Here is a 15,695-nt window from a genome sequence, read left to right as displayed (position 1 = left end):
CCTGGATATGGAGACAGAAAAGAAAAGAAGGTTGTGGTCAGAGAGTGCAAGAGAGGCGTTAGTTAAGTTATTTACTGATCAGAGCTGGGAGATCAGGACGAGCATATTCCTGTCTTCATTCATAGGAGAGTTAGTAAGGTGTAAGGATGAGATTAACCCCTTCAGCCCCGGGGCACTTTCCGTTTTTGCGTTTTTGTTTTTTGCTCCCCTTCTTCCGAGAGCCGTAACATTTTTATTTTTCCGTCAATCTTGCCATATGAGGGCTTGTTTTTTGCGGGACAAGTTGTACTTTTAAATGAAACCATAAGTTTTACCATATGGTGTACTGAAAAATAGCAAAAAAAATTCCAAGTTTGAAAAAACTGCTAAAAAAGTGTGATGGCACAATAGTTTTTGGGATGTTTTATTCACGGTGTTCACTATATGGTAAAACTGATGTGTGGGTATGATGCCTGAGGTCGGTGCGAGTTTGTAGACACCAAACATGTATAGGTTTACTTGTATCTAAGGGGTTAAAAAAATTCACAAGCTTGTCCAATAAAAGTGGCGTACGTTTTCTGCCATTTTCCTAAACCCGTAGAGTTCTCATTTTTTGAGATCAGTGGCTTAGTGACGGCTTATTTTTTGCGTCTCGAGCTGACGTTTCTAATGGTACCATTTTTGCGCAGATGCTACATTTTGATCGCCTGTTATTGCATTTTGCGTAAAACTTGCAGCGACCAAAAAACGTAATTTTGTCATTTGGAATTTTGTTGCCACTACGCCGTTTACCAATCAGATTAATTGATTTTATATTTTGATCGGGCATTTCTGAACACGGCGATACCAAATATGTGTATATTTATTTATTTTTTAACCCTTTAATTTTCAATGGGGGGAAAGGGGGGTGATTTGAATTTTTAGGTTTTTTGTTGTTTTTTTTATTTTTTAAAACTTTTTTTTACTTTTTTTTTTTTTAATTTTACTAGTCCCCCTAGGGGGCTATAGCGATCAGCAATCCGATTGCTCTTATCTATCTGCTGATCACAGCTATAAAGCTGTAAACAGCAGATACAGTCACTTCCTGCTTCCCTGGCCTCCGGGCCGGGTGAAAACGAAAGTGAAACGTCATAGCTGCAGGCGTCATCACATGACCCTATGCTACGATGGCAACCACCGAAAGTCACGTGATCACTCACGTGACTTCCGGTGGGGGCGGCGGTAAGTGAAAATCTTCACCGCGCGTATATACATCTCACTGCCAGACTTTGGCAGCAAGATGTAAGGGGTTAATGTTACGGGTGGAATACGATTCCACTCGTAACATGTAGGCACACATGTCAGCTGTTGAAAACAGCCGATCAACGCCGCTTGCCCGCGGCAGGGGGCGGGGCTTAACGGGACACGCTCCATGATGGATATATCCGTCCATGGTCGTGAAGGGGTTAAAGAAAGATGAGCTGCAGATGAGAAGAGCAGATCATCAATGGGGATGTGAAAGTCCTCCATGATGAGAGTGGGAATATCACAGGATGGAAAGTGTGGAAGTCAGGTGGCAAAGTAATCCAGGAACTCACTGGAGGGCAATACACAACCGCCACTTACAGGGAGAAGGGTTTGAAAAGTGTAACTCTGTGGGCTTCAAAGGAAACATAAGTGAGGGTACTAGGGAGGGGTAATCTGGGAAGCACATTGTGATAAAAGGCGCAGACCAACACCTCCATGTTGTCTGTTTTCAGGTCTGGAGGTCAGTTTCTTTCCGTCCCTGTGCGCACTTACCGGTTTTTCCTGCGTTTTTGCTGCATGTTTCGCTGCATGTTATGTTCATAACATCTCTGCAGTGAATCACCAGCAAAACCTATGGAAAAAAAATGCTGTGCGCACTATGCGGAATTTGACAGCTGCATGTTTTGCTGCGGGATTCCCGCAGCAAAAACAATTGCATGTCACTTCTTTTCCACACGTCGCTGCTGGATTTCACTCCGTTGACTGCCATGTAATCGTGAAATCCCGCAGGGAATAACGCAGGCAGCAAATTCTGTGCGGTTCATTGCGTTTTCCTGCGTTATTCCCTCCGGTATTTCGCGGTTTACCTGCGGTAATGTACATCGCTTGCCTGCGGATTGCAGGGAAGTGATGTCATTATGACAGGAAGAGGAAGCGGAGCAGAGAGTAAACACACACAGATCACAGACATCACAGACATAGAACACAGACACAGACATATAGAACACACATAGAAAGCAAACGGAAATCTAGAAAAAAAACCACGTGGGCTCCGCTGTATTTTTACGTCCAGCCGAGGTAAGCACACAGCGGCGGCGCGATATTCTCAGGCTGGGGAGGGCGAGGGGCAGGGTTAATGTCCCCCGCCTCCCTCCTACCTCCCGCAGCCGAGAATATCAGCCGCAGCTGCCCTGGGACTGTCGCATGCATTATGCGGCAGTACCAGAGTGTCCCCGGCTCTTCTTGTTGCCGTGATGCAGTGGCAATCAAGGTAATGTAAGGCGTTAATGGCGGTGGATCGCCGCCACTAACTCCAGGCTTGATCATGGCAGCGTCTATGTGACAGCTGACATGATAAACCTGTAAGTAAAGTGAAAAAACACACACCTAAAAATCCTTTATTTTAAATAAAACACAAACAAGCTCCTGGTTCACTATTTTATTAACCCCCCCCCCCGAAACACACAGCTCCGTCGTAATCCATGTTTGGCGATGCTTGCATCCAGCCGCGACTGACACAGCGATGAATGCAGCCTCGCAACGAGACAGACTGCAGAGAGGTAATTACAGGTCATTTCCCACGGCCGGTAATGTGAACACACTGCCGACCGTGAGAAATGCACCGTGTGCTCACAGGGACTCTATCTATCTATCTATCTATCTATTCTATCTATTCTTCTATCTGTCTATTTCTCTATCTATCTATCTCAGAATGAAATTACTTTTTTTTTTTTCTTTTCAATGTGCTTTATTGCATTGAATGTAATAAAGCACATGTACCAACCCGCACGCGGCAATACCGCGGTAAAACCGCAGCAAACTGCGGCAAACCGCATGCGGTTTTCGGGTGCCGCGTTTTTTTACCGCGGGTGCGGTAATCTTTCAATGCCTGCGGAATTTTCTTTAGAAAATTCCATTTTCCAGTGCGCACAAAGCCTTATTCTGTATAAACCAAGCTAAAAATATTTGTGGTACTTCATGGACCTCCAAGCTTTGTTTCTAGGTTAACATATGGTCAGACACTCGGGCTCTGTGCATCACCCAATAGTCCATATTCCAAATGTAACACCTCCCCCTATAGTCTATATCCCAAATGTAACACCTCCCCCTACAGTCTATATCCCAAATGTAACACCTCCCCCTATAGTCTATATTCCAAATGTAACACCTCCCCCTATAGTCTATATTCCAAATGTAACACCTCCCCCTATAGTCTATATTCCAAATGTAACACCTCCCCCTATAGTCTATATTCCAAATGTAACACCTCCCCCTATAGTCTATATTCCAAATGTAACACCTCCCCCTATAGTCTATATTCCAAATGTAACACCTCCCCCTATAGTCTATATTCCAAGTGTAACACTTCCAACTGTGGTCCTTATTCCAAGTGTAACATCCCCCCGACCTTTTGTAACTCTATGGAACTAAACTTATAGCACCATCTCAGAGAAGCTTGGAGTAATAAAACTGGTAAAGCAAAATGTATCCCCAAGTTGCTTTGCTGCTTCTGATGCTCTTAGACCTGTCAGTTCTGCCGTGTATAGTGTAAAGCGGGCTTTACACGTTGCGACATCGCTAGCATCGGTTAGCGATGACGAGCAAGATAGCACCCGCCCCCGTCGTACGTGCGATATTGTGTGATCCCTGCCGTAGCGAACATTAGCGCTACGGTAGCGTCACACGCACTTACCTGCTCTGCGACGTCGCTGTGGCCGGCGACCCGCCTCCTTTCGAAGGGGGTGGTTCGTGCAGCGTCACACGGCAGGCGTCCAATAGAAGCGGAGGGGCGGAGATGAGCGGGACGTAACATCCCGCCCACTTTCTTCCTTCCGCATAGTCGGTGGAGGCAGGTAAGGAGATGTTCGTCGCTCCTGCGGTGTCACACACAGTGATGTATGCTGCTGCAGGAACGAGGAACTACATCGCTAATGAACAGAAAACGATTTTTTGTTTCAGGACGACCTCTCCTCGGCAAACGATTTTGACCTCTTTTGCGATCGTTTAAGGTCGCTGATAAAAGTCACACACTGCGATATCGTTAATGAAGCCGGATGTGCGTCACAAACACCATGACCCCGACGATAATTCATTAACGATATCGTAGCGTGTAAAGCCCGCTTAAGGTCAGTGAAACAAAGTTGGGTCGTGGGCACGAAGGACGTTTCAGCTCCTTATATAAAACTACTGCAGATTTAGTTGCAGAAATGCTGTAGATTTGACTCCATGCAAAGGGGAAATCCAGAGCATCACTCAACTTACACTGCAGATTTTCACTGCCACATATGGATGAGATATTGTAAACTCCCATCCTTAATGCTACTACTGTCATATGTAGCGAATTACATACAGCTATTGCCTGGTCCAGATATCATTTACGTGGTACACAGTCAAAGAGAGAGGCAAGTGTACGGTAACTAGTATTCTATGCTTTTATATCTGTGTATCAGAAAATTGCAATTAGCAGCTCCATCCAAATATATCTCGCTAAGGAAAAGCTATTCATAATTTTATTTCACATAATTAAAATGCATTTAGCGCTCATTCAGACGTCCCTGAGAATCGTTCCGTTCATGGTCCAGATTTCACGGGCCGGCTGGGGGGGGGTTTCCTTACCTAAACAGAGCAGCCTCATATTTGCCTATCAGGCTGCTGCATTTGGGTCAGGAGGCCACTGTGGCCGATATTCAGAGACGTCTGAAATGTTACAATAAAGGCAACATTTAGTGTAAGGTTAAGTTCACACGATGAGTTTTTGTTGAGTTTTGGATGCTGCGTATTTTAAAGGGAATCCGTCAGCAGATTTGGGCCCTATAAGCTGCGGCCATCACCACCGGGCTCTTATATACAGCATTCTAACATGCTGTATATAAGAGCCCAGGCCGGGGTTATAACATAAAAAACACTGTATAATACTTACCTAACGGTCGCACGGTTGGCCATATGGGCGTCTTTGTCCTCTGGTGCCGGAGCCTCCTCTTTCGGCCATCTTCGTCCTCTTTCTGAAGCCTGGGTGCATGACGCGTCTACGTCATACACACTCAACGGTTTTGCGCAGGCGCACTACAATACTTTGAGCTGCCCTGCTCAGGACAGATCAAAGTGCGCCTGCTCAGGACCTGAATGCCGGCGAGTGTGTATGACGTCGGACGCGTCATGCACTGTGGCTAGAGAAGAAGAACAAAGATTGTTGAAAGAGGCGTCTCCGGCACCGGACAATGGAGACACCCATATGGCCGACCGCGCGACCGTTAGGTAAGTATTATAAAGTGTTTTTTATGTTCTCACAGCGGCCTCTTATATACAGCATGTTAGAATGCTGTATATAAGAGCCCGGTGGTGGTGGCCGCAGCTTATAGCCAAAAAAGTGGTGACAGGTTCCCTTTAACACCAGGCCTGACTCCAGACTACACAAATTCACATCTTCCACCATCAGATACGGTGAGGGGAATACAGTCATACATTGGTGAGTATTTGACAGAATGCAAAGATTAAATATAGCATAGGTTACAGCAAGCAGAGATATGTACCAAGAAAAGGAGAATGCAGGATTACAATGCAGCATACATGATAGGAACAGCAAGCAGAGATATGTACCTGTGTGAAGAGAGAGAACATGGATGTTAGTCCACTGCCATTGAAATAACTGCCAGGCACTTAGTAACGAGGGCACGCATTTTTTTACAAGATTAGTTATGAATTTTTTACAATACCACAGTATTGCTGCATGTAGTAAAAATTGTCGTCTCCTTTGAAGCCCGACCAAAGGCAAGGTTTCAAGGAAGCTCTGTAATGACAAAATCAGTGGTCTTCAACAGACCCCAGGCTGTCATGGCAACCCATCGACGTTAAGTGGCGCACTGTTAATACCGCTGTGAGAGTTTGACAGCGACATGTAACAGGTTACCAATTGCAGGTGCAGCTGGGTGGCAACCATGATTATTAGAGGTAGGTCCTGGCTATGAACACAGCCATTACCTGCAGCGTATGGTGTGAGCCCTCTCCATACAGCCGCTACCAACCTGCACCGTACATGTTGGGTTAAAGAGAACTTGTCACCATGAAAATGAATTCCAATCTGCAGGCCACATGTGATAGAGCAGGTAAGCAGATCCATTAAATAGCTTTCTGAGATAAGATTCAGTTTAACCTGTGATTTATCCATTTAAACCTCTGTTCTTTCTGGGAATTTCAGACCAGTGGGCGGTCAGTGACTGACAGCTATATCTGTACACACACTTATACAAAGAAAGCTGTCAGTCACTGACCGCCCACTGGACCCAAAATTCCAGATGCAGCAGGGAATGAAATGGTGAAAACACGTTGGGCTCACGCGAGCAAATAATACTGCCGAGGGCTATCCAATCTTTTGTCGGATAGCACTTGATCCATTTTTATATACCGCAATGCTAACCGACGTGTCTTCTCTCATGCCGATTAGGCATAAGTGAAATATCACTGCATGCTGTGATTGATTGTGATAAAGAAGTGAACACAGTGGTGTATAAAGCGATGACCAATGTATGGGAATAGCCCGATAAGCCCATTCTCCTACATTTGATAACATATACCGTATATGCCGGCGTATAAGACGACCCCCAACTTCTGCCCTAAAAATATAGAATTTGGGATATACTCACTGTATAAGACTACCCCGCTCCCAAATGAAAAAAAGTCTGCTTTGATTGCAACATGTTAATTTTAATTCAAATGCATATGACATGCAGGTACTGTATATAGCAGCAAAACTGTCACTTATAAACATAAGGTTGTTTCAAACATGTACGGTAAAGCTAAAACTTTGCAAAACAAACAAGAGAGCAAGTGCCTGGTGAACATAACTGTAAGCTGCGATATTGTAACAGGTCTTGCTGGCATGACAGTTTCCCTTTAAAAGCCTTCAAAATCCTCCTGTTCGTCATCTGATATCATAAGTACCGTACATCAATGACATCTTGTGATACATATTCAGTATGCTAAGAGCAGGGGGCCGCACTGTGTGAGGAGGTGTTTTTTTTACTGTCCAGTATAACCAATAGGATTAGTGCAGGGGCGGGGGAGTCACCGGGCCGAGAAAGGGGGCGGGGTCGGCAGCAGCACTTACTGTAGCAATATGCACACTTAGGCTACTTTCACACATCAGTTTTCTGTATTCAGGCACAGTCCTTTTTTTTCCTGATCCAACGGATCCTGAAAAAAAAGTGAAAACCGTATCCACCGGATCCGTTTTTTAACGGATCCGTTATGCCGGATCCGTTAAAAAAACGGATCCGGTGGATACGGTTTGCATCCGTTTTTGCATCCTTTTCGTCCGTTTTTTGGCTGGATCCGTTTTGTTAATTACATTGGAGCATGCTCAGTTTAGAAAAACGGATCCGGCGGCCGCATCCGTTTTTTACCGCATTACGCCGGATCCGGCGTCCATAGGCTTCTATTGTAAAACACGCCGTATCGCGCCGGATCCGGCGCGATGCGTTTTTTTTGCCGGACAAAAAAACGTTGCAAGCTACGTTGCCTCCGGCCGCCGCTTTAACTAATTTTGCCGCATCCGGAAAAAAACGGATGCAACGCAAAGCCATCCGGTACAATCCGGTAACAATGCAAGTCTATGGGGAAAAAACGGATGCGGTACCGGATCCGTTTTACCCGTTTTTTTCCGGATTGAACCTGATGGCAAAAAACTGATGTGTGAAAGTAGCCTTACACCAGCATGTAAGCTCTTCATTAATGTCCCTGCATGGATGCGAGGGGAATCTGGCGTTACTGCACTAATCCTATTGGTTATACTGGACAGTGAAAAAAAAACACCTCCTCACACAGTGCGTTCCCCTGCTATATATCCGCTATATATCCGCTGTATATGCTGTATGATATATATGATATATGCTGTATATCCGGCGTATAAGACGACCCCCCACTGTAGCCATTATTTTAAGGGGGTAAAAAGTTGTCTTATACGCCAGTATATACGGTAGTTATTTGGTTACAGATTGTTGTATACATGTAGCTTTTGTACTTTGTGACTTGTTGTGGACTTTACACATCACATAACAGCCACAAGGGGGCAGTATATCCCTATGTAAGAGCTGTATAACATTGTTTAATCACCTGTTTTTATTGTAGCATATTATTAACATGAAAGTGTTGTACACGGAGAAGCGTTGTGTAAGTTTGACTGTTCTCAATTCATCATACTAATGACGTAATATACTATAGGCCAGGGATGTCAAACACAAATACCAAAATTACTTCATATAGTATTATGGGCCCCATATAGCCCTCCATACAGAATAATGGGCCCTATATAGCCCTCCATACAGAATAATGGGCCCTATATAGCCCTCCATACAGAATGGGCCCTATATAGCCCTCCATACAGAATGTGCCCCACATAGCCCTCCATACAGAATAACGGGCCTCACGTAGTCCTCCATACAGAATAATGGGCCCTATATAGCCCTCCACACAGAATAATGGGCCCCATATAGCCCTCCATACAGAATAATGGACCCCACATAGTCCTCCATACAGAATAATGGACCCCACATAGTCCTCCATACAGAATAGCCCTCCATACAGAATAATGGACCCCACATAGTCCTCCATACAGAATAATGGACCCCACATAGTCCTCCATACAGAATAATGGGCCCTATATAGCCCTCCATACAGAATAACGGGCCTCACATAGCCCTCCATATAGTATTGTGGGCACCACATAGTCCTCCATACAGAATAATGTGCCCCACATTAAAAAATAACTAAATGAATACGCACCTCTCCTCTTTCCCCTACTTTTCTGACTCTCTAATCTGTTCAGCACAGTTGACGCGAAATAGAGACCTAATCGTGCCCGCTATGCTGAGACGTCAGCCGCTGAATGATTGGGATAGGAGCTGATGGCTTCCCTCCTCCTTCATTGCTGTCAACTCTATCGAGAACTAGGATGGCGATACAGTTGAAAGTGCGATGAATGGCGTAGAGGGTGATGCTGGTGACCGGGATGGTGAGCTGAATAAAATCAGTCCACTGGTCAGAGTTTGACATCTGTGCTTTATGGGAAGAATTCTGAGCATTTTCACGGAGCCAGGGGAGGTCCTTTCACAGTATGTCCACGAACCATAATGCCCAGACCCTGTGTAGGCTCCTGACCGAGATAATAACCTTCCATGTATATACGAGACTATTAGTTCTGGTGCGGTGACCTACAGTCAGTCCGGCCACTGTGGTCCATACACAGACCGTGAAATACATCAGCGTGAAACCCTTCCTAACGGGAATCAGAGAGGAGTCACACACAAAGGGCCGCATTCATCACTTGCAGAGGATTTAAGTCACCTTTCTTGTCTTTCTCCTCTGGTATTCATTGCCCAGTTCTTCAAGCTAGTGGACTTGGTTCATGAATTTTGCACAAAATAAAAAATGATCTTTATTTTTTTTCTTTAACTTCTTTTGCACTGTAAAGTTGCATTGCCTGCTAAAATATTGAAAAATTTACTGTGGATTCTCTGGTGTACATAAAATCACTCCAGTAACTAAATTATTGCACCAGAACCGGCGGCGCTGTGCTGTCCAGCCGGCCACGAGACGCTGTGCTGTCCAGGACGCTGTGCTGTCCAGCCGGCCACGCGGCGCTGTGCTGATCAGCCGGCCACGCGGCGCTGTGCTGTACAGCTGGTTACAAGGAGCTATGCTGTTCAGCTGTGTACATTATTTACAAAGCGGAGCTGGTAACAGCTGATCATAGGGGTTCCCGTTGTCACACCCACACCAATCTGATATGGATGACTGATCCTAAGGGCAAACCATCCATATAGTAATGGACAGCTCCTTTAAAGGGATATGCCCATCTCCAAAATCTAATCCTAATATGTAGTAGGTATAATAATAATATTATACCTCCAATTACCGTAGAAATGTAGTATAGATCTTTTGATTCACAATGTCACTTACCTCATATGCAGGGCATTGCAGAACTTTAGGTATCCATGGTTATGACCACACATAAAGTGACAGTTAATTAGTTTCTTGGTAGTGGTTGTAACCATGGATACCTAAGGTCCTGCAATGCCCTGCACATGAGGCAAGCGACAGTGAATTAGAAGTTCAGTGCTTCAGTACCTCGCACGCTAAGGTAAGAAGGTAGATCCAGGCAACTACCGTCCAGTAAGCCTGACATCAGTAGTATGCAAAGTTTTTGAGGGCATATTAAGGGATGACATGCAAAAATATATTGCAGAAAATAATATAATAACTGACAGACAGCATGGATTCATGAAAGATAAGTCGTGTCTAACCAACCTGTTGGGGTTCTATGAGGGGATAAGTGCAAACCTGGATATTGGTAATGCAGCTGATGTGATTTATTTGGACTTTGCAAAGGCATTTGATACTGTACCACATAATAGCCTTATACTAAAGCTCCAGAAGCAAGGACTAGGGGAAACTATATGCAACTGGGTAAGGAATTGGCTAAAAGATAGGAAACAAAGAGTAGTCATAAATGGAACATTCTCTAAATGGGCTATAGTCATCAGCATTGGGGTGCCGCAGGGATCTGTGCTAGGACCGATTCTTTTTAATCTCTTTATTAATGACCTTGTGGTTGGGATTGATAGTAAATTGTCAGTCTTTGCTGATGACACCAAACTATGTAGGATATTAAAAACTGACCTTAATAGTACAATATTACAAAAAGATCTGGATAAGATGTCAGAATGGGCAGATACTTGGCAAATGAGATCTAATGTTGATAAATGTAAAGTAATGCACCTAGGATGGAGTAATCCTATAACTGCGTATACATTAAATGGAAGTAAACTCGGGACTACAGAACAGGAGAAAGACTTGGATATTCTCATTACAAATAAGCTGAGCAGCAGCACTCAATGTCAAGCAGCAGCTGCAAAAGCAAACAAGATTCTAGGGTGTATAAAAAGAGAGATTAGATCCCGTGATCCCAACGTATTGTTACCCCTCTATAAATCACTTGTAAGGCCACATCTGGAATATGGGATCCAGTTTTGGGCTCCACATTTTAAAAAGGACATTCAGAAGTTAGAGTCAGTTCAAAGGCGGCAACTAGACTACTACAAGGAATGGAAGGCCTCCCATATGATGACAGGTTGAAAAAGTTAGATATGTTTAGCTTAGAAAAAAGACGTCTCAGAGGAGATCTCATTTATATGTATAAATACATGTGTGGTCAATATAAAGGACTGGCACATGACTTATTTCTTCCAAAGACAGTACTAAGGACCAGGGGGCACTCACTGCGAGTGGAAGAAAAGCGATTCCGACAGCTAAATAGGAAAGGGTTCTTTACAGTTAGAGCAGTCAGACTGTGGAATACACTACCACAAGAGGTAGTAATGGCAGATACTATAACAGCTTTTAAAAAAGGGCTGGATGATTTCCTCAGTACACAAAACATTGTTGGTTATAAATGACTTAGGCGGGCTTTGCACGTTGCAACATCGGTAACAATGTGTTACCGATGCTGCCGCGATAGTCCCGCCCCCGTCGCACGTTCGATATCTAGTGAAAGCTGCCGTAGCGATTATTATCGCTACGGCAGCTTTACACGCACATACCTGCCGTGCGACGTCCCTCTGGCCGGCGACCCGCCTCCTTCCTTAGGGGGCGGGTCGTGCGGCGTCACAGCGACGTCACACGGCAGGCGGCCAATTGAAGTGGAGGGGCGGAGATGAGCAGGATGTAAACATCCCGCCCACCTCCTTCCTTCTCATTGCAGGCGGCGGCAGGTAAGGTGAAGTTCCTCGCTCCTGCGGCTTCACACACAGCGATGTGTGCGGCCGCAGGAACGAGGAACTACATCGTACCTGTCGCTCCCCCGGCATTATGGAAATGTCGGAGGCTGCAGCGATGATACGATGACGACGATTTTGCGCTCGTTCATCGTATCATCTAGGATTTACACACTACGACATCGCAAGTGACGCCGGATGTGCGTCACTTTCGATTTGACCCCACCGACATCGCACCTGCGATGTCGTAGTGTGCAAAGCCCGCCTTAGTGACCAAATGTAGAACTGGTGGAGGAAGGTTGGACTAGATGGACCTAGGTCTTTTTTCAACCTTAGTAACTATGTAACTATACTACATTTCTAATTGGAGGTATTTGCTATTATTATTATTATTATTATTATTATTATTATTACTACTAAATCTTCTTCATATTGGGATAGGGTCTTGGAGATGTGAAACCCCTTAGGCTAAGATTGACTCCAGTCAGGATAATAGTGAGACTGAGCAGCTGGGCTTCACTTGTTATGTTTTGCTTTTGTTGTTACATAAACTGACGGCAGCCTTTGATTTTAGCAGGATGCACATAGGAAATCCTCCTGATCGAAAGGCTGATTCGATCTCTTCCAGGAAACTAGTAAATGAAAATCCTGCTTTATGTGAATTTCCTGCTAGTGATGTTTCTGTGCAGTCTGGTAACGTAGCACACGTGAATAGAGCTTGTGTTGTATGTAAGCTGCTATCTCTATGTAAACATTAGCTGGTGAGACAAGGCGACATGTCCAAGTTTGGAGAGTGTCCGTCATATCTGTTATTTATAAAGAACCTATATCCAGCAGAGAGTGCATTTGCTGACGTTGCTCCTTCCTTGTCCCCAGTGCTCGTGATCTCATATCCCTGTCTCAGGGAAAACCTACAACAAGGCCAAACCTACTAGAAGCCATCTGGTCTCAATACGTTTGTACAGTATAGAAAGAAGCAGATGGCGTATAGTACCACTCCAACCTAAATCATACATCATGTTACCACAGCTGCACAGCCGACGTTAACTGTGTATTGACAGCTAACATCATGATTGGATGAATTAGTGGCCTTTAAATGCATATATACTTTGTGGTGTGTCTCTTGTTTTTTTAACTATGGCACCCCCAAAAAATGCCACAATTTAAATTATTATGACAAAACGCTATTTTACAGCGATTGTGGGCAAAAATTACAATTTGTCCATAACAAGTGAATACTACATTATGTTGCATACATACAGACCATCCAAAAAGTGTGCAGATGTCCAAGTGGCTGCTGTCTTCAAATACATTTTTAATAATCAATTATCAATTGATTCCTTGTTAAGGGCCCGAACTGTAAAACAATGTGACCATTAAGGGTAGGGCAAGGCAGTGCATGATTGTTTCACAGTCATACAATTGGGCTCCCGCAGGTGAGCAGAGCTCCGGTTGTGCTGCCACAGGGTCACCGTTATCTAAAAATCAGCAATTCAGGTCCCTTTTTTTGCCATCAGTCACAATCTCATTGCAGTTTCTTACAGGCCAAACGCTATTTGCTATTGAAAACCTTGTATACTGTGGAGAGAGAGACGGATCCTGCGCCCATAGGCTTCCATTTTAACAAACAATGTGTCCGTATTTTTTGACGCACACAAAAAAAGTTACTATTCACGTCGTCTCCGTCTGACGGACAAAGATTTTTCAACATATCCATCGGACGACGAATGCAACGCAAAGCCATCCGTCACTAATATAAGTCTATGAGAAAAAAACGGATCCGTTTTTCCACAATTTGATGGATTGTGACTGATGCCAAAAAACGGGTGTGTGAAAGGGGCCTAATTGACAATTGAAAAGTCGTACAGCACTGTGATTGCGTCTTGGCCACTCAATGACTACTCTGCCAGCATCCAAAGTACAATGACTGCATAGACAAATTTTGGGGGGTTGAATATTACTTCCTCCGCCAAGTGCACACTGTTAAATGTGTTGTGTAAATTTGTGGTCTACATTTCACACGCACATTGCATTTCCATTAATCTGAGGACAAAAGAACAACCTGCATTGTACAATTTTCTCCACTGTATAGGAAAACACAGCACCCTGTACAGAAGGACACCGGAAAAATAAGTATACCACGCCGTGTACGTCCTTTACAATGGGACCCTATGATTGATGGAATGGCATCCATCACAGGTCACTACATGTATTTCAATTGAACATATCCATGTCTCAGAAGATAGGAACTCACCTGAATTGCAGGTCAAAATGAAGACAGTCTATGATGACGTTTTGTGTAATGATTTCTATCTGATGTAAATTGTTTTTATGCAGATATCTGATGCTTTGTTGATCTGCTTAAAGGGAATCTGTCAGTAGGAGCAAACCTAGTAAGCCATCTATATGAAATGGGCTGTTATCAGTGTAAGACATGTAATGACTGACAGTCTGCTCTCCTGTTCTACATGTCTCACACTGGAAACACCCCCTTTAATTTAAAATAAGCTCTGGATGCAGATCCGGAGGTTCTGTGTCCAGCCCATCGATCATAACAGTTAAAGAGGTTTATCACTAGTAATGTGATACCCTTTCTTTTATCCTAATTATTCCTAACTAGAGGTACCGTCACACATAACGAGATCGCTAGCGAGGTCGCTGCTGAGTCATGGTTTCTGTGACGCAGTAGCGATCCCGTTAGCGATCTTGTTATGTGTGACACCTACCAGCGATCAGGCCCCTGCTGTGAGATCTCTAGTCGTTGCAGAATGGTCCAGGTCATTTTCTTCAAAGGCGACGTCCTGCTGGGCAGGACCCATCGCTGTGTTTGACGCTGTGTGACAGGGTCCCAATGACAGCTGAGATCGTTATACAGGTCGCTACTGCGACCTTTATCGTTACTACATCGTTGGTAAGATCTGACTGTGTGACATCTCACCTGCGACCTCCCAGCGACTTACCTGCGATCCCTATCAGGTCACATCGTTTTCGGGTTCGCTGGTAAGTCGTTGTGTGTGGCTGGGCCTTTACCCTTTCGTAATCTACTTCTGCTATCTACTCTGCTTTTGTAAGATGATCTCTAACAGTCTCTTAAATACCTTTTATTGTTGTTTCACTGTAGGCGGCCTCTCTGTGAGTTACACCATTCTGGGCACACATGCCCAGGTCGTACTTCACGCTCCTCTCAGCCAGTAAACATCTAAGCTGTGTTGCCAGCTGATTATTACTGATCTGAGCCGATAACAAAGCGGATACTGTCACTATGCAGATTGCACAGCGAGCAGGGAGGGACAGAGCAGTAATGAGCACAGCCCCGGAAACGAGCATCACTGATGACACTTCTTTTCAGGGACCGATCAGCCACTGCCACCTGCTCTGATAATGCTTTGTTTCAGTATCCCAGAAAGAAAAGAAAAAATAGAATAGAGTAGTTAGGGCAGGGGTCTCAAACTCAGCTGGGTATATGGGCCGCATATAGAAAAAAAAAATTGAGAGGGGCCGCATTATTTGCAGGACAAAGTGAACATTTTTAGTGATTCCATGTTTTTTTTCTATACACCTTTGGATCACTTTTTTAAACATTTTTTGCTTGTATATTATAACAAGTGTGCACTTTTTTTGTTAAGTTTATATATAAAAAAGCATTTTTAATGGCAGAAAAAATGTCCTGCTGGCGTCTACCCACAGCATAAAGCCGCGATTGTCACGCGGGGTCTGCGGGCC

At 44.4% G+C, this 15,695-nt stretch overlaps 1 protein-coding gene across 4 annotated transcripts in view; it reads left to right on the top strand.

Moving 5' to 3' along the window:
* APOO (apolipoprotein O) overlaps nucleotides 1-15,695 on the top strand; it is a 124,435-nt gene that overhangs the window by 10,769 nt on the left and 97,971 nt on the right. Inside the window, exon 2 of one of the 4 annotated variants that reach the window (XM_075333392.1) lies at nucleotides 12,550-12,607. The exons of the other annotated variants lie outside the window; for them this stretch is intronic. Within the exon in view, the coding sequence (XP_075189507.1) occupies nucleotides 12,551-12,607 (57 nt within the window). The 5' untranslated portion in view covers nucleotide 12,550. The remainder of the gene's footprint in view (nucleotides 1-12,549; nucleotides 12,608-15,695) is intronic. 4 annotated transcript variants of the gene reach the window in all.

Source organism: Anomaloglossus baeobatrachus, chromosome 2 (genome assembly GCF_048569485.1).
Source record: "Anomaloglossus baeobatrachus isolate aAnoBae1 chromosome 2, aAnoBae1.hap1, whole genome shotgun sequence".
Taxonomy (NCBI): domain Eukaryota; kingdom Metazoa; phylum Chordata; class Amphibia; order Anura; family Aromobatidae; genus Anomaloglossus; species Anomaloglossus baeobatrachus.
This window is presented reverse-complemented; position numbering and strand designations above follow the sequence as displayed.